Source organism: Pteropus medius, unplaced genomic scaffold, assembly GCF_902729225.1.
Source record: "Pteropus medius unplaced genomic scaffold, Ma_sr-lr_union100, whole genome shotgun sequence".
Lineage (NCBI taxonomy): Eukaryota > Metazoa > Chordata > Mammalia > Chiroptera > Pteropodidae > Pteropus > Pteropus medius.
Window position 1 is genome coordinate 46,955,552 of NW_024344378.1, and position 27,939 is coordinate 46,983,490.

At 34.2% G+C, this 27,939-nt stretch overlaps 1 protein-coding gene across 4 annotated transcripts in view; it reads right to left on the reverse strand.

Annotated features, from left to right (window-relative positions):
• Nucleotides 1-4,868: 4,868 nt before the first annotated feature.
• PPP3CB (protein phosphatase 3 catalytic subunit beta) overlaps nucleotides 4,869-27,939 on the reverse strand; it is a 43,483-nt gene continuing 20,412 nt past the window's right edge. Inside the window, exons 9-14 of one of the 4 annotated variants that reach the window (XM_039872136.1) lie at nucleotides 27,355-27,480; nucleotides 20,020-20,097; nucleotides 13,469-13,550; nucleotides 12,644-12,741; nucleotides 7,856-7,885; nucleotides 4,869-6,469 (exon numbers count right to left, since the gene is read on the reverse strand). In XM_039872136.1, coding sequence (XP_039728070.1) covers nucleotides 6,291-6,469; nucleotides 7,856-7,885; nucleotides 12,644-12,741; nucleotides 13,469-13,550; nucleotides 20,020-20,097; nucleotides 27,355-27,480 — 593 coding nt within the window. In that variant the 3' untranslated portion in view covers nucleotides 4,869-6,290. Of the gene's footprint in view, nucleotides 6,470-7,855; nucleotides 7,886-12,643; nucleotides 12,742-13,468; nucleotides 13,554-20,019; nucleotides 20,098-27,354; nucleotides 27,481-27,939 lie in introns of all 4 variants that reach the window. The other 3 variants (XM_039872135.1, XM_039872137.1, XM_039872138.1) reach the window with 3 other exon arrangements.

Genomic DNA, 27,939 nt, shown 5'->3' on the forward strand with positions numbered 1-27,939 from the left:
TGTGGAAAAATTGGAACCTTTGTGTTATGATGGTAGGAATGTAAAATAGTACAGCTGCTATGGAAAACATTATGGTGACTCTGCAAAAATACATAAAATTACCATATGACCCAGCAATTTCACTCCTAGGTATAGACCCAAAATAACTGGAAACAGGTATTCAAAAAAATGCTTATACGCAGGTATTCACAGCGCCACTATTCACAATAGCCAAAAAGTAGAAACAACGCAGAAGTCCACCAACAGATGAATGAACAAATTGGGATATGTATACAATAAAATATTATTAGCCATAAAAAGAAATGAAGTACTGATATAATCTCAACATTATATGCTAGGTGAAAAAAGCCAGAAATAAAGGTCACGAGTTATATGATTCCATTTATATAAGATATCAAGAATAGGTAAATCCTGAGACAAAACAGATTTGCGGCTGCCGGGGGCTGGGTGTAAGGGAGAATGGAGAGTAACTACTTAATGGTTATGGGGTTTTCTTTTGGGGTCATGAAAATGTTTTGGAACTAGATAGAGGTGGTGCTTATACAACGTGAATGTTCTAAATACCACTGAATTGCTCACTTTAAAAAAATTAATTTTATTTGAATTTCACCTCAGTTAAAAAAGTATCCATAAAGATTAGGAAAATAATACAATATTAACCTTAACTGCCTCTGGGGACAGGTAAATAAGAAAGGCTAAAAATACTAACAGTGGTTGGCTTTACTGTGAATGAGGTAACTATTAAAGTTCAAATCAGGGATCATGTTTTATTACAAAGATGGTCTGACATTTAATCCTTCCAGATCAGATTAGGAAAAAAACTCTAGAATCATCATTCAGCTGAGATGTAGGTGGCAGAACAAACAAACAAACAAACAAAAAATCCTCCTAGAATCATCCAGCTAATAACCATTATAATATGGGTCTTGTAAACCTGTCCTCAGGTTGATGAAGAATCTATATTTTCCTTTGTATTTTCTTTCTCCTCATCCTTTCATTCCTCCCCTTTAATCTCTCCCCTCATCCTACAGTGAATGGTTTCAGAATTCACAGAACAGAGATAGCTAAGCTCATCTGCATACCATATCTTCTAAATTGATATAAAGAAGAAATTAGACCTAATGATAGATTATTTTAGGATTTAAGGGTCATGTCCCTTTACTAAAGGGTGGATGGAATTGTCTTCTCACCCTCTGATCCCATTTCCAACACTGACCTGACTCTTCCCTGTATTTTTCAACCACACATAATCACTGCATTTCTAGAAGCATTTATCTGCTCTATCTACCCAGCCCCCTCATGCAAGATAATACCTTAAACCTTGAAAGAATGGACTCCTGTTTACTGGTAGGGAGAAAAAGTATCTGATTTGAGACAACTCAAGAGTCTTAAATCCCAGGAGTAATAATACATCCCTGATGTTCAGCCAAAAGCCTTTATGTTGCAATCAATGGGAGCTGATTAAGACCAGAAAGATACTGCCTTATTTATCTGCCTTTCCAAAGAGAGGTCTTCTTCCAATGGAAGCTTAATCTTGGCTCTCCAGGGGTTGGTTAAACTGGCTTAAAGTCAAGGGATCACACAGCATGGAGAGGAGTGGTAGGGTGAAATCTCTGATGTCGTAGTTTTCCTCTGTGTCTAGAGTGGGTTCATGATACAAATAAGTTAGTTTGCTGGCAAGAAGGTAAGAAGGTAGGAATAAGGAGCCAAGTCTTTGCACTTGCATCTAGATATATTGTCAGGCTCATGTTTGAGTTTGCGTACATCAGTCCCAGAGTCAGTTTCCCTAGTTGTTAAGCCCCTACAATGAGCCCTCAAATCTTCCAAGTTCAAGGTGGGGTGGGAGGAAGATTGAGGGAAATAAAGGCAAAAAACAAGACAAAGGAGAAATTGGAAAGAATTATATATAGTAAGCTTTCAGAATTTTTCAGAGTCTACCCCACCTTGAAAGGGAATCATTTTAACTTTTTTCTAGCCATCCCCAGTGACTTGAACTCTAATTTATTGCCAGTATATGAGAAAATACCAAAACCAAGTAGAGGAAAGGAGACATGAACTGGAGAGCCTAGAAAACCTTCTATCCTTCAACTCCAAATTCCCTAAAATATTAGCCTATTCCCAGGCCTAGATCTCTTATCTTTACTCTTCCTTATCACCAAAAGCCTTAAGTTTCACCTAAACCACACTCATCTTCTCACCATCTGCTGACCAGGAAGGCCCATCTAATTTTCTCTAATTCACCAGCAGATACAAAATGTCTTTGGAGAGCTAAGGAAGAGGAGTAAAGCTAGTAGCCATTGCAGATCCTCAAATGGGTTTGAGAAAGAGAAAGAGAAAAAGAAGAAATACATTAGGAACATTGCTATCACTCACACATTCAGCTGCTTAATCAGTGATTAACACTCCCTGGGGTGATAAATGCTTTACTCAATAAACTAAACGAGCAAAGTGGTTGATGGAAAAGTAACTTACCCTGCTAAGCCCTCGGCTTCCTTTCTTCTCTATTTCTTCCAAGTGAAATGAATGCTTGATCTCCTTAGATCTAGGTTGTGGCTGACTTGCAGCTGTCCCTTCCTATCACTTGCCTTTGCAAACTGTTGAAATGCTGGGTATCTGTGATTAGGTGTGCCCTGCCAACAAGGTAAGGAAGGACCTGGTCCCCTGCCCATGAACTTCTCTCTTTCTGACCTTCCTTCTCTGCCAAGAAGGCTCAGAACTCTGTCAACACTCCCAAACTCACCAAAGGCCAGGCAGGTTAAGGAAAGATGAATATTACTTCTTCCTGGGTCTAAGGCAGCATTATTACTGCTCTCAGTCCACGGCGTCAAGGAAAAACCCTTGGGATTAGTTCAGAAGCCAATATTTGGTTGGAAAAGGCAAGCACTAGCCCCGGAACCCCTGGGTTTCTGGATGTCAATGTAGACCCAGGGTGAGTCCAAGTCCAAAGCCTTTTTTAGCATAAGAAACTGCTCAAACACAACCCAACCATAACCAATCTAGGCCTAAGTACAAACAAAATATCCAAAAAAGGATAGAAATGGTACAGAAGGAAATCAATTGTAAGGAAAACATCCAGAATTAATTTGTAAAATTCACTTTCCCTAAAAGGACAGCAAGACACTTTCTGAATGAATGTCATTAGAGGCACTTCACCTGTTTATTTCAAAAGAGGACTATAGTAGTCTACCGTATCCACTGGGGGTATGTTCCAAGAAACTGAGGATAGGACTGAACTCTACATAAACTATGTTTTCCTGTATTACTGCAAGTTCTGACTTTATGTTTATATCTGGCCCCAACTATATATATCACTTACCTGCCTCTGTGAACATTGTCAAACTGGGGAGCAGAACCACTTGCAATGAGGTCCTGGATGTGGCATAAAATTTACATATGAACAGATGTAGAGAATAGATTCCCAAACTGTAGAAAGCACAAACTACAAGCAGAAAAGGTGGAAGAAAAGTGTTAAGGATGCAAAAAGGAGAAAGGAAAACATTACATAACATTATAAAGAACAGCTGTGGACAAAGGAAAATCAGTTGCAATAGGCAAAAATCCTGAACAAAATAGGGTGGATCCACTTTAAGCAAAGGTCAACTTCAAATGTAACTGGCAGAACATCTAAAGATTTTTGAGTTCTGTTAATAATGGCTCAACTGCACAAGGTATAAGAAGTCAGATGGTCTTTTCTAACTCAGAAGTGTCATCTTTGGATATAAAAGGAGATACTATACAGAAAAAAATTGATATCGAATATTTACTTTTACCTTCACTACTACTTGCTCTGGTAGATACAATTTGTATTCATCACGGGTTATATTAAAAAAAAACTTAAAAATACTTCTATGGTTCACTGTGAAACTAGTTAAGAAGACTAGAAAGAGGTTCCTATTCAACAGGTAGGAAGTGTGATCTGTGAAGCACTGGGTGACAGTCTACCACTCTTCATGTATACCACTTTTTCTCAGTTCCGTTCCTTTCTCTTACTTTCTCCTTTTTGTTACCATTAACACAAAATTCTTCTTAGTTTGCTAATGACGCTTTATATTTACCCATGATTCCCACAAACACTATAGTGATGGACCTATGTGCTAAGGAAGTTACTGGTACTGATATACTAGTTAAGCTGCTAAGTCAGAGGTGCAGTTTTCAGAAAACAATAACATCAAGAAGAATCTTTAAGGTATGCAGTGCATAGTAACTTTAAAGTCAGTTCATGGACTTTTAATATTATAGTAAGTAGAAGCTGTAATAATCATCAATTTTAGTTCTGTTTGGAATTAGGCAAGTATATGTATCTTGGAATTAGGCAAGTATATGTATCTTGAGCTAAATTAATGCTTTATAATGTGTATCATTACACTTATTATTGAAAGCTGTAATTAAAATTGCTATATGATATTACTATAAAATGTTGAGCAATATCCTAATTTCCCTCAATTGTCAAAATCTGTGTTTATTTTGATCATGACAAAGAAAGAGTATCAGGAAAATGCAATATCACTGATATCTTTTTTCTTATTGTTAAAACATCCACTAAATTTCCAATACTACTGTAACAAAATTCTAGACAATAACATTTTTCCTTCAATTAAAAATTAAATAAACAGTGATTTTAATTAGATTTAGGCCTATAATAGGCATCCAGTCTTCTAGTGCTCAGTTACTAATGTTCATGTAAAAGAGTAACCAAAGTTTAAAAAAAAAAAAGCGAAATTTATGAAGAATTTAATTCATCAAATTACCATGAACTATCCATGAGATAATCTCTGAAGGATATAGCCCAATTCTATTACCAGGATTTTCTGATTGGCATGAGAAGGTCAAATCGGACTACATCTTCCAAATAAAACCCAACACAGAGATAGGAGCAGCGGCCCATGCATGGAATTTATTGTGTGCTACTGTTTATAAAATACTCGAATAGTCCTGCACATGCATAATATTTCCAACTTAGACAGGAGACCATACAGGGTGCACTTTCTGGCAAACAAAACAATAGATGGTTCCGCTGCCTGGAACTCTAAGTTGTATTCCAGGGCATGAGGGAAGCAGGCCACCAAAGCAAAGGGAAATACCAAACTACAGTGGCAATCAATACAGGTCAATAATTGTGAAAAATTAGCACATGGTTCCATTTAGTTTAACCAAGCAGTTCTGTAGCTATCAAAAAAATGTTCAACATGCAGTCTTGACTTTTATGCTTCCACTAACAACTGAATGATTGAACACCATTGTTGCTTCTATGCTGCATTGCTTAATCAAAAACATTTCCAGAACATATTAAAATTTCCTTTGCATCAAAACATAAAAATGATAGAAAGCCAGCAGCAAATCACCCTGGTGGCTATTTAAGCAACTTGAGTACTCACAATAAACTAAAATTTCTCATAACATCTAGGTAACCTACACATGTCGTACCTGTACATCATAGGTCTATATATTAAATATTTGCAAAATGAAAACATGCATACACAAAATACGTCAAGTTTTACAGACATGATTTGAATTAAAATTTACTTTGACAATGTACAAACTTCTTTTAAAGTATCTTAAATGAGTAATTCTGTAATTCTTAATTTTGAAATTTTAGAGGTTTTCCTCTTAAATCTCTGGGGTGTAAATCTCAAAAGACCTGGGCAAAAAGATTTTAGATTTGTATTCAAGTAAGAGAATCTGCCTAGAAATATGTTATATATTCATAATTGAAAAATACCAAGACTATATTACAGAATTAGCCACATTTAAGAACTGTAGACCTGAGGTCATCATTTTGTATAAACGCCAACTGGGTTTCTCAGCATTTTGCTCATAATTCAATATACAGCTTAGTAACCTCAGAAATGTATTTTAAGACCATGCTAATTCATCCTTTAAAGACAATTCATGGGGGGGAAAAAGTCCATGTTAGCTCTTAGGCTTGCATTTGAAGTCATGGTTGAAAACAAAATCTAAGTCTACTGAGGGAAAAAAGAAATCTCATTTGTAAACTTAAATGTGTGAACCACAAGCATAAATGGAGGTGTAGTTGCCCTCCACTGGAAATTGCCCCAAGCCCCCTGCTCACTGCTCTCCACCTTGGCAGCGATGACCCAGTCTTATTAGATAGCACAAACATGTCCCAGGGCCCTCAAGCCTCCATCCAGAAGAGGGCTGGGGTCTCAAAAGCACAATGGTTTCTCCAAAGAGACTGTGACATTTACAGTCAGCTTGGCCGACCCCTCCAGCTCCTCGGGTGATGTGTCCATTTGGGGCTCGAGATGTGAGAGTCCCTGGGAAGCCGTGGGTCACTGGGCACTATGGTTGCCAGTCCCGTGGTTCTCAGTGGCATGTGCGGTGTTCAGAGAATTGAAACCATCTTGCTGTACAGCATCTTTCCGGGGTGGCATTCTCTCATTGATCCTATCCAAACCCTTTGCCTCTTCAAAACTGCAGATTCTATGTGGTGGAGAGAATCCTCGTATTGCTTAACAAAATGCAAATTTGATAAGTCAGTAATTGAAAAACATTTCTGAGATTTCAAAAACAATTAATGATTTTTAAAAAGAAAGAAATTAGCTCTATGTAGCAACTGTTAAATCTTACTTTAACTGAATCCTATCCCATTCTAGATATCCCTTTAAAATGTGAAATGTTTAAATTTAAAATATAAATAAGATAGTTTCATAGATGACAAGTGTTAGCATACCCTTTTAAAGAAATACAAAAATAACCTCCAGGCAATGTTCTCAGGGTCTTAGTCTGATTTCTACTGCACCAATTATCTCCTACCTCAGACCCTAAGATCATCAGTGACTATCACAATAAGGCAGCATCAAGAGTAGGGGCAAGTGAGGAGGCTAAATAAGGTTAATCCTTAACATACAAATCTGTACCAAGATATTGGGAGGAGAAAGAGGTTAAGTTAAAATTTAGCAGATCAGAATTATTTTGGAGGTCAAGGTATCATCACCCCATCACCACCAATATGAAATGAAAAAGGTGGAAAATACCTCCAGGAGTTAGATCTGTGTTTGGCTGATAGCAAAAAAATATTTATAGTTTCCATCTTAGGAGATGTTGTCTTTAATTCACTGGCCATTCAACGCATGTTCATTGGAACCCCCACCCCCGCCCCGCAAAACAAAACAAAACAAAATTATCTAGTTGTCATAGTTTCTCATTTACTTCATCTGGAATGATGCATCTTACATTATCAAAAGGTGCATAGAAAAGACCTCCATACTACTGGTTATAATCTGGTTGCTTTAATATGTGTAATCCTTGGGACTCAGAGTCTGTGCAAGTGAACCAAGTAATTGGTTGGGCAGCAAAGCAATTAGCAATGTGTAATGTGAAGCCAATACATGATATACATGAATATAATATTATCAGCAAATACTAGCCCAAACTGCAGCAAAAAAGAAAAAAAAAATCACAGTGACAGCTTCTGCACTCACAGGCAAATTACTAAAAATGAGTAAAAACAAACAAATCTCTATCCAGAGGAGGTTTCACTTAGGAAAGAAATAATCCGAGTAGCACAGAATTGTGCAAAATATGGAATAGATCTTTATATGCAAATTTAAATGCTATGATTTTATAGCATAACATGCTGCACTCTAAAGAATTCAAGACCATTAAATGCTAGTTGCATATTATACTATAAAAGGGAAATAAAACATTGTTACTATGGAAACTAGTCCTTATGATAAAAAAAAAGGAAAGAGGAATGTGACTTAAACATGATGAGTCAGTGAGTCTGATTCATCTTGGGCTGTGCAAGCTAGGAGTAAGACACACCCATAGGACATTCTCTGATGCCCACCCACACACCACAGATCTCTGCCCAGCGCAAGGACTCTGATCGTACCTTTTTCAGCCTCAATAGCCTCAACTGTGGCTGTACAGAAGTGAGCAGAGGCATGCAAAATGAATGAGAGAGATGAGAAGGGTCATATTGTACAGCAGAAAAGGCAATGATCACTTAAAATATCACAGTACCCCATACTACATCATCATTTATAATTTAACATAAATAGTACCCATATTAGAGAGCCCCATACAAATTCCCCAAATCCTGACACAGCACAGTTTAAACACAGCACTATGACAACATCACTCAGAGCACAGAACACACAGACCTACTGTAAACACAGACACCTCAGCACCCATGCAAATGCACTCCAGTATTAATTACCCATCTTGAATTCAGTATTTTGATGGCTTTAGAATTTTCCAAATGTTTATTATATCAGATCCATCACAATCACAAGGAAATTCTCTAGGGTGAAATTATGATGGTAGAATTGTAGCAGAAGAACAAACAAGACATTCTTTACTTTCATGTTTAACTGAAATAATACTCATCACGAGTTGGTTCCCTAAGATATAAACTAGAAGAGGTCAGCAATGCTTTTCCTGTTGCTTCTGATTCATAGGGCAAAGTATAAGCTGTAAAAGTTGGTATAGCTGCAATGAAATTTAAGGGCAGTAAACTAGGTAAATTACTCTAAGTAGAAAAGGTCTGCAACTCTGTTCTTTGTAGGTAACCTAAAAGGACCCCTCTTGTCTACTAGGAACTTCCTTTCTATTCTAACATTGGTGTTCCACTTATCTAAAGATATTAACATCTTATAGCCTTTAAAAAATCCATTTATGTTCAGTTTATCATAAACTCGAATCTGCCTCAGATACTAAACCCTGAATTCTCTAGTAAAGACAGGCTACTGAGCATCTTTTCAAACCCAGCTACCAACTAGAGAGGAGTTAAGAGACAGAAGTGAGGTCTTAAAGGCAATATATCCTAACTGTTTCATGATATGGACATATATGTATAGGTCATATAAATAAGAAATGCATTCTTGGTAAAGCTTGTCTCTGCCCCACTTAGAGAATTTCAACATATTTAGTCATACATTTTATATTCAAATATTCCTTTGGTTCATTTCTGGGTTCAAATTATAACCACTTACATTGAGAACCAGGACAAAAGATTGAAGAGGACAATATTGCCTGACAATATGGCCAATTCCCCAGTTTACCCAAAGTGAATACTCAGAATATTTAGAACAATAATGCCCCATCTCTTCTATTTTGCTTCTCTACAATAAGGCCAATTAGAATAATTATTCTTGAAACAAACTTTTAGCAGTACATATGATTTAGAAATGATAAATTTTATCCAAAACAGTTATTAATGTGAATCTAAGACATTGATGAATTTAAGGAATTAAAGTAGCCTAAATTAGAAAAGGTTGTTGATCTCAACCAGATGGTAAAATGAATTGGAGGCCCAAAATATGTAGGATGAACACTAAATAAGATAATTAATTTTCCTTAACTTTCGAATTATATTACAAATGAAAATATTATACTTATTGTATACCCATTGTACAAATCACCATTTAAAAAAATCTAGCCCTGTACATTTGAAAAATACTCTTGGAATTTGCCCAAATAGAAAATTGGGAAAATGACCCATCTCTACTGATCAGTCCTAGAACTACTATTCTTCAAAATGTAGACAGTTTTCTTTATAATTCAGAAACTGGGGAAAAAATAAAATGCCAATCAGAATATTTTTAAAGTGTGTGTGGTAACAGAAGTGACTTTATATGAAATATTGTATAACTTGTATTATATATGGCAATTAAAAAAATCATGTTACCACTATAAGAATTAGTATCTATATGAGTGTACCAATAATTTAAAAGTCTATTAATAAAATCTTCACATTATGAAAAGTGACAATATACTTTTGAAATTATTCTATGGACTTTTAATTTGATATGTAAAAGCATTTTCTAGATCAAATTATATTCTCTGTTCTTTCTTGAGGCCTCCAAATGCTCTTAGATTCTTTGCAGAATATAAAATAGTTATCAGACTCAAAACTGCATACCATGTTAAGCTCAAATGCTTAGACTTGAAAGGTGATTTGGAACTTAAACATTAATCTGGAAAGATAATTGCAAAATTCTATCTGTACTATTTTTCCTCTATTTGTTTTCAGTTTTATAGGGCATCTTGACGTGGCCTTAATAAATTTGAGTATAGTGCTGGTTAAAACTGTATTCCACAATACTACACAGGATAAATGATGAAGAAAAATTTGACACTAAAATAAGAGATGTTTACATCTTTTCCCATATAGGTCTTAGTGAAGGTAGCAATATAGCTCCCAATCAAATTTCCATGAATAAAAATGCATATAAAATAGGAATATCAAATCCTACTCCAATAGAGTTGTGCAGTTCTTTAAAATACTTGAAAACCAGTTCATAAATTAACTTTAAAGTTATTAAGAAGACAATTTTTTATTTTCTGACAATAGGACTGAGGTCTTAGAAAAGACTTTCTTTTTGTAATACTTAATTCTTTATTCACATCAAGAAACATGCTTACTAAAATTTAAAGTTAGATAAACTTAAGAAAACCCCACAAAGTTGAAGTTTCTGTATGAGTTTCATTATTTGTTTCAAAATTAGTTTATCTTATGCTAGGGAAATCGCTTCAACCAAATGGTCAAACCACACTATCAAGAGCCATCACTAGGGCTAGGGACCTTATCTCTTTTCCAAATTGGACCCCTTAAGCTCAGCACTGTCCAGTAACTTGCTCTATGCTGGAAACAGACAGTCCCTTCAGTCAAGTTGTCTTTTGAACTCTCCCTGGAGTTGGGGTGATTTCAAAGTTGGAAAACTGAGCTTCAGGCTGCATGCAAATTAAGAATAGAAGTGCTGAGCTGCAAACAAAGCATGTTATTAGCAGGTGCTAATTGTGAAATCTAAAGAAAGGTTTGCTGTGGATATATCGCAAAAGTAATAATACATCCGAGGATAACTGAGAGATGATTGTAGTGTAGATTTATTTAAGCATGAGACCCTTTCAGTTTTCTTTTCCTATTCTGAACAAAAAGGAAGAAAGGTATAACATTTTTCAAGCTATTAAAATTCATCCTTTTCTATTAACACTTGCTAATTTTATTGAATGTTTAAGATCTTAATTTGTTTTAATCATATTATTTTCTAATTCTTTTTTTCTAATGTTTACAATAAGAAAAATAGAGGGCAAGGAATATAAAGAGAATAAAAGCAGATTTTTAAAAATTCAAAAACCAAACTTCATTCAGATTAAAAAACTGAAACTATAATTTCAAACACAGTTGTATTTCTCACATATGCCAGTGGTGGTAGCAGACAACACAGTAACATATAAAATAGAACATGTATAGACTATAAGTAGAAATTATTTGTCTACAGGGAAAATTCTATTTATTTAAGCATTTATTATGAGACTGAACAAAATAAAATTGTGAAAAGCCAATCTAATTTAAATTTATTCAAAAATTTAAGTTAAAACTTTCTTTTTGCTTTAAAATTTCACTAATTGTAACACCAAAAAGAAACTGGTAATCACGACTAAGGAGAACATCTGATCTGCCGCTGCCTGTTTTAATAGAGCAATAACCCTTGGAGGGCTGTCAAAAGTGCCTACAATAAAACGTATAAATTAAGCTTTTGATATTACATTTTTTTGCTTTCCAAAAACTGCAAGGAAAAGAAATCTAGACTTTGAGTTACTGTGTATATAGTCTATAACATTCACAACACTCTTCTATTTAATGGGCTTTCAAAAAGTTAACCCAGTATTTACGCAAATATTTACGCCAAAAAAAGTTAGGTTTTTTTAATAAAAAATATTCAATGAGCCAGATTACAGGAATGCTTTATGTATAATTCTTTTTATTTTCATGCAAAATAAAGGCACACTTAATAACACCCTTTCAATTTTGACTTACAGGATTTAAATTCAACCTCTTATAACAATGACTTACATCTAATGTTACATTCATGTTCAGAATGCACAAAGTGCAGCAACAAATGCAGCAAACCTCAAAAAAAGGTGCTACAAAGTTGCTTCTACATCAAAAAACACACAAGTGTCTGAAAGAGTAATTTAACATACTTTTACAGACATACAGCTAACCTACAGAAAGACAGACAGATTTAGGAAAGCAGCTACATCTGCAGAGGAAGGAAACAGCATGTTACAGACAATCAATTATACATAGAACATTTGACAAACACCACAGAAAACAAATTTTGGCATCATTTACCAGGATACAAAACCTTGCACAAATCTTTTGGCAAGTAAGTGCATAAGTAATGTTCTGGGGCCCAAGCAGATTGTTAATTCTAAAATTAACTATTTGATAATAGAAGCATTGTCTAATACAATTACATAAATTAAAAAAATAAGGAACTTGGAATTACATTTCCATTTTAGTAATATGATATGGTATATCTTTGATTCACATTCTGAAACTGGGGCTTTTAAAAGAAAAAGGTGCATTAGACAAACGAATAAATATTTCAGACATTATGATATGAGCTGCTCCCATATCATTTCACAAAAAGCTGACAGACTGACCATTATTTTCAATTGAAACGAATACCCGTTCTATCAATTTTCTGCCCTGGTCAGATTATTAATCAGACACTACCTATCATATAGTATTCTTTCTGCCTGTGTCAGCTGCTGAGACAGGAACTAAAAAGCAGAAGGAATTCCCTGCATGCATTATGTGTACTGTTAGCAAAAGAGTGAGGTGTGCCCCAGTCCATCTGAGGCACAGCAAGTTGCATAACATCATTACCACTTTGCAGGGTCTGCCGTCCTCCAGCCAACACTCCACTAGGCAACATCCCTGTGGGAGTCAGGCCCTTGAGTGTCAGCACACTTTCACTCTCCTCCCTGTAGCAGAGAGATATAACAAACATAAGAGACTTCCAAGAAGTACTTAGTTTAAAAGAGGAGATGGGTCCAGATGTAGGCCATGTATATCATTTATGATATGCATTGCTATTACCATATTTTCCTTAATTCCAAGATATAGATTTTTCCATATTCTAAATGTTTCAGACATGAGGGTTACCTTATAATTGAGACATATATTGTTTTTCCTGAAAAGTTTAATATATGGTGGGATTCATCATCAATGGGCATTATACATTTAAGAAAATACGGTATTTTATATGCTTTAAAGTTCAAATGTCTGATGTAATCACTTTTGCAAATGAATTTTTAAAGACTGATCCATTCATGTACACCTGTAAGCCTGGTCTTCCTGAATTAATCTCAGGAAGACAATCTGTGGCTCCAGCGAAAGAGAGTTCCTAAACAGATGCCCTCTAAAAAGTGCCCTCTTCTTATCCTGTTCTAATTTTCAATGTGTAGATTTAGTAATTTCATCACAGAAGGACAAGAGACACCAAAGGTGAGCAATAATAATCACAAGGGTCAAAAACCTTAGTTTCGAAGGGACTTGTGTTCCCCTCTTCAATATGTAAATGTATAACTAACTTCTTTATAGGAAGAATGCTACTACAGTGCTTTTAGATGTCAAACAGGCTACTGCTTGTAACAAAATACAATAAAAGTAATTTCTATAAAACAAATATTCAGAAAAATGTATCATTACCTGAGAACAGAGAAGACCCTTGCCATCTTGCCAATTGCTCGAATTTTGTTTCTTATGATTTCTTTCCGGGCTGCAGCTGAACCTACTTTCAATGGAATAAATAGAAAGAAAGACTCAAGTTTAGGGCATTCACGCCTGCATTATTCTTTTAGCCTGTTTCATACTCATCTGAACCACCGCCAAGCCCCCTGCCACCAGCGCACATGGAAGAGACTAAGATGAAGTCATGCCAAAAAGCTTCTCACTCCTTCAATGTTTAACTCAGCACTGGTCTAATACTGGGATCTGATACAGATACAAAAGAAAAGTAATCTACAAACTATGACTCTCACACTACTAATCCGTAAAACGGCAATGGGAAAGAAACTAAAGCCCAGCTGAATCACAAACCAGAGGATGAAGTAATAACAACTATCCTAGAGTTTTAAATTCTCATGAGATGATGACATGCAAACTAATAGATAAGAATTGGTAACAGCCTATATAGTCTTCTGTTTAACTATTATAAAAGCCTTTGACATGCAGGCGGGAAATATATCATCATACTATGACAAAATAAGCTCCCTTGCTGTCTAAAAACAGTGGTATGAAGCGACTACTGTGCAGGTAACCCAGAACTATGCACAACCTCATGAACTAGGTATCCCCTGTGGTCATGCAAATATATACAAGCTCTTACATCCCTAGGTGATTATGACACAAGGATAGTGAGCAATAAGAAAAGACTCCTTAAAAAACACATGGCTAAAATTTAGATCACTAATGCTTCATTTCTAAAGGGTTAGCTGTGCTACCTATGACTGATACAGAAGAGAATATACCAAAATAACTGGATCTTTGGCTGACGAAACACTGAAAGGTTCTATCTTCCTTTCCTTGGCTTCCAGAAAGAACAATAACAACCTCATCAGTCTTGTCATCTCATATATAGCAACTAGAATCACTCTGAACCCAAGAGTGTGCTGCTGTAGAACTGTGCTTCAATGTGATGAAAACACACATATGGAAGCATCATGGTTGCGAAGGTTAAGGAAAAGCTAAAGACACTAGATCAATAGGGGCTTTAGGTATACAGAGATCTGAACAACCACCGTCTTCTGGGCTAGAACATTTCATTTAAAATTCAAGCATCCCACAAATACATATAATTAACAACTAAGAAGATGACTGGACCTTCCTGCAAGGAAACAGAAAAAGAAATCCAATTTCAAAGATGAAAACAAAAAACATATTTTAGAGAAAATAGGCTCCACAACCATGTTTATGGTGCTCTTAAGGGTAATATTATGAGCACTGAAGCTACAGCTTTTACAAGTCAAAAACTATGCAGGTACTCCAGCACTACACAAGTATTTTTAAGATGTTAAAAAAATTACTAGAAGTCTCAGAATCATAGAATATTAGAATCTGAAGAGACATTAAGAGATAGTGCAAAGTTCAATCTCCTCATTTTATAGACAAAGTTCACTAAGTGTCTTGTGTAAGGACATAAAGTTTGATCCTCTTCAAATAATAGGTCATTTTGGACATTCTGTTTTGAAATAGAATTTTTTTAAATAGGAGAGGAGTACAGGGATGGGGGAAGATGGCTGTAATGAGGTATATTCATATTTTCAGTCTTAATTTATATATCTGTAAAACTGAATGATATGTAAACAATACTGATTTCAAATTTAAAAATTCACTGGAATATAAAAACAGTACAAATCAGGATTTTAAATCAGTCTACAAACATGTCATGCATAATATTAAAGTAAATGTCCACAGTAAAATTACTTTGGGGAATAAGACAGACAATCAAACACCCCTAATCATGCAGGGAAAAGTACAAAACATTACAAATAAGTAAAAGAATGAAATTTAAAAACAAGAGGAATGAAAAAGAGGGAAAATATTTCCATGCACAGAAAGACAGATATCTTGGAATATGACTTCCAAAAACATCAAATTCTAACTTAGATAAAACTTAAACTAAATTTGCACAAGGCCCAAGAGGACTCTGCATAAACAGTACTCAACGAATGTGCTAACTTACATGGATATGAGGATAACTTATGAAGTCATATTTCAAAACAATGTTACTCTGTCTGGTCTGTACCTTTTTTATTGCCATATATGAGCCGTTCTTCAGATGGAGAGTCCAGAAAAAAGGAAGTGAATGATGGAGAAAAGGTGGTTGAGACAAATAAAAAGATAGAGATTTAACTTGGCAGTGGTACTGAAGAATGAATGTAGAAAGAAAGAGAGAAAAATGAAGGCCCTTATATTTGAAATTTGAAAAATGTAGTACTGTAGGATCTGGCGAATAAAAGAAGGATGCCACTGTGTAAAGCTCTAAAGGAAAGATTTCTTAAAAGATATGTGTTCAGAAGAAATTATAGAAAGAATGACTATAATATTTAATGAAAGCAGACAAATTAGGGACAGAAAAATACACGTGAAAAACACATAAGACTGATAAAAGACTGTGCTAACAACAATCGCACGTTATACTGATATCCCTAAGGAAGTATGTCACCCATGGAAGTATGTTAAGTGAAAGGTAATGACACAAATGAGGTACAAACTCATGTGGTTCTTCAGGATACCAACATCTGCAAAAATCTGTAGTTTATACAGAGAAATGTTGGTAACTTTATAAACTACCTCAATGGAAAATCTCATCCACTCCCAATAAAGGAAAGGCTAAGCCTCCCACAGTCCATAATAACAAGGGCACAGAATTTCCTGAATCTGAATTGCAGAACTTTTGCACATACTCAGGAGCAACAGCATGTACCTTCTGTTCCTAATAGAACCTGAGAGTTTGAGGAATTTTTTTTTGCAGAAACAGCAACAGATTGTTTCAAATCAGCAGAGATGTTTCATTTGGGCTTTCCATATCTTCTACTTTAATGCTGAGATACGTGATTCCATTATAGGAAATGCAAAGTTTTAGTTTAGTAAAACTACAGCACGTAGATTACGTATTTCCTTTATCAAACTCAAGATAAAAAAATTATCTGAAATAGTGTGCATTCTAAATATCACAGAAATCAAGTGTTCAAATATTTTTTCTTTAATTAAATAAATACCTCTAAAAGAAATTCTTGTGCATTTATACATGTAACATGTTTATCTATTCTCCTTTAAAAATAACCTCACACATACAAAACCAAAGACCATCACTTAAGAAGAGAAACTTATTCCTTTACTCGATTTCAAACTTAAATATAGAAAAACTACTCTTTCCTTCCTAATCACCAACCTTGCTCTCTCCCTTTCCCCACAGACAAGCTAAACCCTTATTCTGCCTCCACAGCAATACTTGCCCCACCAAATTTTCTTTCTAAGTCAGATTTCTCCCCAGGCCCAGTCCATAGGATGGTTCCACTGGTGAGAAGGAAAAGGAGGAGAGGACATAAGGCATGCTATCACGGTGAAAGGAAAGGAGAAAAGATGAACAGAGTTAAAGGGAAGAAATAAGGGAATATGAATAAGGAAGGGAAATAAACCTAGTTCCAGTAGTTCTTTTCCCTGCCCTATCCTAGTATCTATCCTAATTTCCGCCCTTTTACCTCCATTCCTCTATGTTCTTTCTCTCTTAAACCACTCTCATTCCTCCATACAAACTCCCAGACCCATATTCTTAAAATTTTCTTGGAGTCCCAGCTCCTAATACTTGATAGTATAAAGGTGAAGAAATGAAGAACTCAGTGTTTTTTCCCATAGAAACACTGTCATAAATGGTGCTCCCGATTATTTAAATTATTTAAGAGTGGGAAAGAAATTTCATCCTATTTCCTCAATCTATGGATGAGAACATCCTGAGAAATTAGCTATCTTTTCCAAGATTACATGGCTAGTTATAATGGTAGCTCCAAGATACCTGAATCATTGATCCTGTCCACTAAATTGCATTGCCTCATTAAGATTAATCATTAATCTTTAATGATTAAATGTGATTCATCTCTGGAACATAATGATATAACAAGTGAATAAATAAGTATAATTTATCATTGATAGGAAAAATATTGATAAGACACATTAAATCTCATTATAAGGAATATAATGACATTTTATATTTATTCCTGGTTGAATCCCAAAAAATGATTCCATGTCTATATTCATATAAATCATAGATATCTAAACCAAGTACTATATTAGACTTACTAAGGAAATTTTTTCCTTCTTATTAGAGGAAGAGGACTAAAGCACTACCTATCACCACTCCTATTTATCACATTGTCAGCAATATTGATATAAATTTCTAAAGAATAAAAAGAAATTATAGGTAAAAATATAAAAAATAAATAATAATATCAGTCTCATGCAAATGATATATTTTCAAGTTAAGGAAAACAAAATAAAAATTACCGTAGGAAATAATTTTTCTGATCCAAGTTACTGAACATAAGATAAACCCACAAATATATAATTACTTTATATACAGAAAATATGTTGAGATACCAGTTATAATAATAATATAAAATACTAAAGTATTAATTTAACTCGGTAATAACAGATTTTTTAAAGAAAAACTAACTTAAATGGACTAATTATATATAAATATGTTAAACAGAATAATTATAGAAATGAACTAATTATATAGAGCAAGAGATCTTGATCTTAGTTTAGAAAACTAAATATTATATTTTAAAAAATTCCAAGATTTAGATATAGATTTAATGTAACACTAATAAGAACTCCGATATTTCTCAAAATCTGAAAAATTAACAGAAAAATGTATCTGAAAACATTAGTGGGCTATGTATCAAACATTATTTCAGTCGTTATATCAATATCTATATTATAAAGTAGGTACTATTATCTTCATTTTGAAGATAAGAAAACTGAGGCTCAGTAAGGTTAAGTAACTTGCCTGAGACTACATAGTTATTTTAAGGAACTAGAATCTGAACCCAGACCTAGTCTTAGAGAGGTGGTAGCAGAACAGGGAAAAGAAATATTTAATTAACACTATTTTAAAATTTTATGGAAAAGACAGATATATTAGAACTAAAAACTTCTATACAAACATGAAAAGGAGAATTAAAATAAGGGAAAATAAATATTATTCATTAAAGCTTATTACTCAAACCAAAAAAAGAACTGATATAATTTATTTCAGTTAACAAAACTACAAGCCAGAGTAAAAGCACATCTCTGCCTGCCACCAACAGATGGCAATAAGAAGACACTTGTACACAATCACTTTGTAATTTGAACAAATAGGCTTACAACAGGGTTTAAGAATAAAACCTGTTTGTAAGTAGAAAAATATCTAAATAGTTTTTACTTAGATTTTACTTGATAAGTGGTCAGTTAAAATGGATAGCTTACACAGTTGGAAAAGTAAAGTAATTTTTTCCTTAGCATCGCTGAAATCAAGGAAATGTAAATTAAACCAACTGTAATTTACTACTGGATAGCCACCAAGCAAAATAAGTAAAAATCACCAAAACTCAATGAGGTGGGCCTGTGGAGAAATAGGTCTATAGATTAATTGCTGGAAGCGCTTCATCTTGGTCCAGTTCTTTTGCAAAGTAATTTGGTAGTTCATAGCTAAAATAATGAAGCTAAAATTTATATTCTTTAACTCTATAGTTCTCTTCAAGAAATTTATTCCAAAAAGGAAAATAAAAACTTGTACAAATATGCTTATTGCATGCTATTCATAATAAGGAAAATTTAAAGCCACCCAAATGCCAAATAATATGAAACAAACTATGAAAATTATTATATATTAATACACTTAGAAATACGTAGCTATTAAATTTTACCAATATGTAAACCATGTTAATACATGGAAACATATATATACTGACTAACTATGAAAACTGCTACAACAAAGGTGTGAGAGGCATATGGAAGGAAATAGTTTTCAGTTCACAAGTTGTTTACATCCTTGTTTACTCAACTAAATTTAAACAAATATTTAAATTTAAAAGTTTTAAATAAAAAGTTCAAAACAACAATAAAAAGGATTTTGTTTCTATGGTATTAATTTATACTATACATGCACATGCTGGTTGGCTTACATAAAAACTAACAACTACATATAACCTTGTTTCTACAGAAAAAAATGCTTTCTGAATCTCAAACTAAACTAACAAGTGGTTTCTTAGAACACAACCATTCATAAGTTGGGACAGCCTACTTTGGTTTTTGAAAGGAAGAAGTAACAATAACACTGGGGGTTTAAGTATGTTTCTGATGCACTAAGAATTCTGTACCAATGAAATAACCATTTTTATCCTTCCTTCTCTAAGCAGTGTCTATATTCATGAAGAACCACATCCTTTTAAACCATCAATTTTCCTTTCCTTCTGATCTTTCTTCCAAATTTCCCCTTCCCCAAATTCATCATCTTCCCCATACCAACAGAAAAACAAAATAAAATCACTAAAATTATTTTAAAATCTTAAAATAAATATCTGAAAAAGTGCCTTGTCACTTATCGAATAACAGTCATTTGAAAACAATGACTATGTTTTGCAAAAGAGTGTGTACTGAAGCTGGGAAGTTATAATACATTTCACAATAAAAAATAGTAAAATGAATAATCATACCATCAAACTGGTCTTCACCTTCAGTCATCAGTTCATCATCGGAGCAAATACTCAGAACATTAACCAACATTTCGGTCACTATTCCAAAAACAAAAAACAAAAATAAGTTATATGTTAGCTGCCCATATTCAACTATCTGTATATATAGCAACTATTCATATAAGTGGTCGGGTGATTTTTAACCCAAGAAGACTAACACATTCTGATAGCAGAAATGATGGAATTAAAAGATACAAAAGTTTCACAATAAAATAAATTCAACGTTTAACAAGTCTGAGAGAGATTCTTTATGGAATAAGTTTTCTGGTCTCTCAGAAAAAAAATGAAGCCCTACAGAGATAAGAAAAGAGATGAAAAACACCTACATATATATATTTAAATTCTTCATATCTGAATATAGCATTAATGAGTAAGAAAAAAAAATCATGGCACAATTCCACTATTGCAAAAAAGCTCCAGAACTGAATATTTTAAAGACTGGCCCCAGTAACTCTCTGAAACTTAATTAAGATTGCTAATGACTATCTAACAACCTAAACCCATGGTTCTTTCTTAGACTTAATCCACCTTTACCATTCTCTATATCTTTCCCTTCTCTTTTCCCTTGGTTTCCAGGATTCTACTCATGGTTTTCCTACTTTTTAAACCATTTTCCTCAAAATTTAGATATTCTGAAGATTCTCTATGCAGTACTGATTTTTTTACATGCTCAAATTTCTTGGTGATCCCATCCATTCCTATAAAAAGTATCACCTTTTTGAAGATGATTCCAAATTCTATTATCACCAGTCTTGACCTCTCTTTTCAAAGTCTGTATTTCCTTGCTGGTTTTGATCAGCAACCATTTTCAACTATTTGTATACTGTCTGTTTCCTCTACTAAAATGAAAGCTTCATGAGTGCAGAGTGTTGTTTTGTTTGCCATTGTATTCCCCAGAGCCTAGTATAATGCCTGGCACATGACAGGCATCCAATAAATATCTGACAAATGAGTAAAATAAAAAAGAAAATTTCAATTAATAAATAAAAATGCCTGGATGTTCTGATGACACCTAGAAATGAACACATCCAAAACAAAATTCATCATCATCCCTATTATTCCTCCTATAAACATATTAATAGCGAAGCACATGTCAGACACTGTGCTAAAGCTCTGGGATTTGGAAATAAAAGGTCCAGTCACAACTCTCCAAAAGCTTACTAACTACTGAAGGACACACAAGCGCACACACACACACACACACACACACACACACAAGTGATGAGCACTATGCTGTAAGTATGCACAGGTATGTAAAAGATCTGGGAAAAGGAAGGTAGAGGAATCACGAAGTAGGAGTTTGCCAGGTAGAAAAGACAGATGAGGCATTCTATAAATAAAAGTTAGAAAGAGAATGAAGTAGTCATATAGATCAATGAAACAGAATTGAGAGTCCAGAAATAAAACCTCACATTTAAGGTCAACTGATTTTCAACAGGAGTGCCAAAACAATTCAGTGGGGGAAAGAATAGTCTTTTTGAGAAATGGTAGTGGGAAACTGGATATCTATATGCAAAGGAAAGAAGTTGGACCACCCCCACTTCACACCATATACAAAAATTAACTGAAAATGGATCAAAGACCTAAATGTTAAGAGCTAAAACTATAAACTCTTAGAAGACAGAGAGGTAAATCTTGGATTAGGCAATGGTTTCGAAGGACACCATCCAGAAAGTAAAAAGACAATCCATAAAACAGGAGAAAATATTTGCAAATCAAATATCTAATAAAGGACTTGTATCTAGAATATATAAAGAACTCTTACAACTCTATAATAAAAAGATAACCCATTTAAAACTGAATAAAGAATTTAAATAAACATTTCTTTAAAGAAGATATGCAAATGGCCAATAAGTACATGAAAATACACTCAACATCATCATTCATTAGGGAAATGCAAATCAAAACTACAATGACAACTTCATTCCAATATGATAGCTATAATAACAAGAATTGGCAAAGATATGAAAAAATTGGGACTGATGTACACTGCACAGCTGCCTTGGACAACAGTTTGGCGGATCCTGAAAAGGTTAAACATAGTTATCATATGATCCAGTAATTCTACTCATAGTTCTATACCTAAGAAAAATGAAAAAGTATGTCTACACAAAAATTTGTACACAAATGTTTGTCGCAGCATTATTCGTAACAGTCAAAAAGTAGAAACAACTAAATGTCCACCAACAGATGAATGGATAAACAAAAGGTAGTATGTCCATACAACAGAATATTACTTGGTCCCCAAAAGGAATAAAGTACTGATTCATGCTACTACATGCATGAACCCTGAACACATTATAGAAAGAAGCCAGTCATAAGAGACCACATTTTATGATTCCATTTATGTAAAATGTCCAGAATAGGCAAATCTATGAAGAAAAGGGATTAGTGGTTGCCTATTAGTGGTTGCAAGGAGGGGCGGGCATGAGGAGTGACTATTAAGAGACATAAGGTTTCTTTTGGGAGGATTATGAAAATGTTTCAAAATTGATTGTACTGCACAACTCTGACTATACCAAAAACCACCAAACTGTCCAATTTAAATAGGTTAATTGTACAGTATGTGAATTATATCTCAATAAAGCTGTTACGAAAAAAATAAAAAGAATGAAGGCATGATACTTCAAGAGCACAACATACCAAGGAAATTGGCTGTGCTGTGTTAGACAATATGAAAGAGAAAGTGGGGATGGTCCAAAAACCATGTGTGACAGGTTAAGGTTTATCTTGAAGGCTACCAGAAACCTTTTATTGATACTAAATAGTAGCTTTTAAGTATATAGTACTTTTCATCCAGAGGCTTAGCTGTGAAGGAAAGGCAAGAGAGAAACATCATAAGAGTAGCTAGCCAAAGAAAGATACCAGCTGGAGGAAATTTTTTAAATTTAAATATCAGACAAATTGAAATAATGTATACAAGAGTTTAGTAGAGAAAGTTTGAAGATATAGAGGACCTAACTGATGAAGCAAGGTTCCTAAAAAAGCAGAAGGATAATTGAATCCAGGCACAAGACAAGAATTCAAGATGAGTTCAGCTTATAAAACAGAAAAACAGTAAGTAGAGAAAGCTCCCACGAATGGTATGTGTTTTCTCTGAGAGTGAGGCAAGTGGCTGGAAAAAGAAAGTGTTTGAAAAAAAAAAGGATGAAAATTTAGACTATCCTAAAGGAAATGGGAGACGAAGCAGACCAGTGACATAAAGGATGTTGGGTACTACTGAGAGCCCAGCTAATGCTAGAAATCAAATATTTTGATGTATAAATATCTCTAGCAATACTCCATACCTTGGCTGTAAGAATGGAGAAAATGGATAGCTGGACTTTGCTGGAGGTGAGTTATAGGACTAATAACGCAGAAAAACGAGAGAGAAAGGAGTTTGAGGTTATGTTAAGAAGAGAGACAAGGAGAGGTCTGACTAATAAGAAAATGACATAGTCAAAGGCCTAGCGATTCCAATGACGTTGAAGAGCAGCTAAAACCAGAGTGAGGGCTCGATAGAATGACAGTGATTTTCATCTGAGGGTGTTAATGGCACTATTATTACCAGACTCAAAACATCCAACCATTCCCTCACCTTAAACATGCAATCCTTGTTAAGTCTCACTTATTCTACTTCTATAGTTCTTGTGGTTCTCGCCTGCTCTCCTAACCCTACCACAGCTTCATTATGTTTCCATTTGACTCTTGATACAGCTTCACAAAAGGTCTCCCAACCCATAGCCTTCCTTCCAGTCCTTTCACCAGAGTAGTTTTCCTAATGACTATCATCATCATATTCTCTTTCAGTTGCTTCCCACCATTTATCAAAGTTCCAAATTCTCTGTGTGGTGATCGAGATACTCACAATCTAAACATGACTTAAATTTTCATTCTTTTTCTACTCCTATCCTTCATACATCTTACTCGCTAATCAATTGAACCCCTTAACATTTGTCAGTGACCTTATGCTTTCTTGCTTTCAGACTGGGGCTTGACAAGTTCTCTTACCGAGAATTCCTGTGCACTATCTACCAGCACAATTCTACCATTCTTCAAGCCCCAGTTCAAATGCTACTTTAATCCCTCTGACAGATATAATCTCTCTTAATTCCTATAAAACTATGCTTATCTGAGAGTGATTATTACATTATATTTTATCATCATTTATGTAGCTTAAGTCCATTATTAATCTGCAAAGACCCATATCTTATTTGTATTTTTATATCCTAAGTACTGTGAATAAAATACACTTAAAAAAAATCTAGTAAATGAATAAATCTTATAGGTATGACTTTCTAAGAAGATCACACCATATTGGAACCTCTAGAAGAGAGGTTCTTAAATTGGGACCAATAAACCTGAGGAGGTTAACCAACTGAATTCAGATCTTTGAGTGCCCTGAAAATGTTATATGTATGTACAAATGTAAATGTATTTGTACATGAATTTTCCTGGGGCAAAAGTTCATAACTTTCATCAGATTCATAACTTTCATCAGGGTTTTGTATTAAGAGATTAAAGTTTCTGTGTAGTTACTTTAATTAAAAGTAGAGTCCTTACTTTTAGAGATTCATTTAAAACATTTATAGGTACAAAAAAAATAGCTGAGACTTGACTTAAAGTGTGGGGTGTGGGGGTTGGGATCAGTGGATGGGGATATAAATGACACAGTATTGGCCATGACTTGATAATAATTGTTGAAGATGAGTAATTAGTACATAGGAATTCATCCTATTATTCACTCTACCTTTGTATATATTGGAAATTTTCCAATATAAGTTTTTCTTTAAGGAAACAAAAATCCCCCAGAAGATTAAAAAACATTGTTTTCATCTAACTTTATAATTAAACCAGCCTCTCAGGAAGGCTCTGGCTCTGGTTAGTTTCTTCTGAGGAACTGGATCAGAGTCAAACTGGCTTTTTTGAAGTAGAACAAATGAGATATCATTTGCTGCTTTTCACACCAAAAGAAAATTTTCATTAGAATCAAGAAGTAGTCAGACTATCTAAAGTTAACATGTACTAAAATGGAAAAGTATGCAACAAGTCTGAGAAAATTTTCTTACTGCACTGATCATTGTTTAGGATTCTATTTGCATATAATGTTCAAATCTGGGCTTCGGTTTTAGAAAGATGTAATTTAGAGAAGATCCATAGAAAAACAATAAAAATGGTCAAAAGGTTTGAATATTTTCTCACCTTATAATAGATAATTTAGAATGGCAAAAGATCACTTAGTAGCAGATTTCAAATGCAAGAATGCTGATACAAAACTACTGTTCTCCATCTTCACTTAAGAGAAATCCACAGAAAGTAGATAAATTTTCTCATCTTTCAAAAGGAATTAGACTACACGATTGTTAAGCTCACCATGAGCTCTAAAATTTTGTGATGTCCTGGTTTTTGAAAAGTGCATTAAGCATTATTCACAGTGGACAGGACACGGAAGCAAATGAAGTGTCCTACGATAGATGATTGGCTAAAGAAGCTGCGGTACATATATATAATGGAATATTACTCAGCCATAAGAAGAGATGAAATACTGCCATTTGCGACAACATGGATAGACCTCAAGATAATCATGCTAAGCAAAATAAGCCAGACAGAAAAAGTTGAAAATCACAGAAAAAGTTGAATATCATTTACATGTGGGATATAAACCTAAAAGCAACAAATGAGCAGGACAAACAGAGTCTCATGGATATGGACTATAGACTAGTGGTTATTAGTAGGGTGGGGGAGGAGGGGAGAGGTAGACAGGGTAAGGGGGTCAAATGTAGGGGGAGGAGGGAGGGTGAAGTGGGTAAAGGGGATCAAATATATGGTAGCTAAAGGAAACTGGACTTTGGGTGGTAAACACACAATATACAGATGTCAAATGATAATGTACACCTGAAAATTATATAATTGTATTAACCAATCTTACCCCAATAAACTTAATAAAAATAAATAAATTTTTAAAAAAGTGCATTAGTTGAGAAAAATTATTATCTCTATTTCTTTCTTTGTTTAAACACTCATAGCATAAACATTTAAATTAGATACAATTAAATATTACCTTATTGGGGAAGCATCAGAGAATCAAATTAGAATCTATGAAATATCCATCTTCCTCCTACTGTTATCCTCCCTGTTCGCTCCACCCCCCGCTCCACTCATATTACATTAAAATAGTTGAGCTGCAGTATAGCCTGGAGGTAGAAGAATGAGCAAGATGAATTCTTAATTCTCTTTAGCCTGATGATGCTATGATTGAACTATTTTCATATACCAAAGATAGAAGGTTATAAGTGTAATGCATCCCTTGCACCTAAGCCCTTCACTTGCCCCCTTCTCAAATGCTAAAGTGGGTAACTCTATCTCCATATTAACTTTGTGTTGACCTACTGAGTAAATGACAACTGAAGCCAATCTAAAAAAAACCTATTTAACATGCACAGTTTAAGTATTAACTCTGAATTTTAGAACCAAAAATTGCCTTGGCAGAAGTAACATTTCAAACGGAAAGAAACATTTTGTAACATGGAAGAGGTGAGAAAAAATAAGGAGGGATATAGAACAAAATGTTTTACAATCATGTCTGTATTCTCAAACTCTTGTTTTCCACATATGGAAACTAAGGCATTGCCTTGTAGAAAAATTAACACTAAATTGGAAAAGAATGTGATAAAGTAAGGAAATCCTAAGAATTCTACAGAACTAGAACAAAACACAGAAACAAAATTTCATAAATAGCATTTATGTTCTCTTTAAAAACTATTAAGTATATACTAATAAGTATCTCTCTAAATTATTAGAAAAGCATTACCACTAAAATTACATACATATTTTTTATATAGGAGAGGAAATGTCAGGTTAGAATGTGAATTTCTCTTTACCATTTTTCTGAGTACAGAACTACTATAAAATGACTAGCATTGCCCCAACCGAGGTCTATTAAATTATCCCATAAATTGCTGTGACATCCCCCAATATTGGTGTTAAAACACACAACAGTGTCCAATACAAAGCAAAGCTATCCTTCTAACCTTCATAAAAGATTTAAGCTAAAGAAAAAAAGAAAACTCAACAGCTGAAGACAACATCAGGCTATTTATAAGTTGTCTCCCAGTCCCCCAGATACAATCACATGGGGGCTGTAAACAGCTAACTAAAATATCTTTGAGGCTCTCAGATCCACACCCACTGACACAAGTAGAGCTGTACCCACAGTGAAACTAGATTTCAGCTTCCTTTAGCAAGTAGGTGCCTGTGATAGTAAACTGGAGTAAATGTAACAGTAATAAAACAATTTTTTAAAAATAAAAATCATACCTTTCTCTCCAACAAATGGTAAAGACCATGTGAAGACATCCATAAAATTGGGCAACCAGTAAGGATGTGGAGAACAGTTAAATTGTCGAATATTCATCACATTATTTTCATACTTTAATACAGCAGCTGCAAGATAAGTTTGAATGTCAATGTAACAATTTGTCTTTAGCTCCAAATGTCTAAAACACATAAAAGCAGAAAAATATCTTTTTAACTGGGTAGGGAATTCAAGGGGTGAGTGGAATGAGGGCTAGTAGAGGGAGGTAGGAACTAATTTTAGTAATAACGCACTTTTTGTTTTCTAACAAACTTTTATGTAGAGCATCGTCAAAGCTTCATGTTATTATTAATCAAACTTCTAGATTCTTTCCAGAATGTTTTACTTTATGATCCAATGATAAATACACACTTTTATTAAATCCAAAATTGTGAAAACTCAATTTTTAAAGGAAACACAGAATGGCAATGAACAATTTTCTAGGTTTAAAAGTTCATAAAAGTTGGAAGAATTTAAGAGTCTTTTTTAGTTGCAGGTAACCTAAATGGTAATAAAGAAAAACCAAACCAAATACGCTCCCCCCAAAA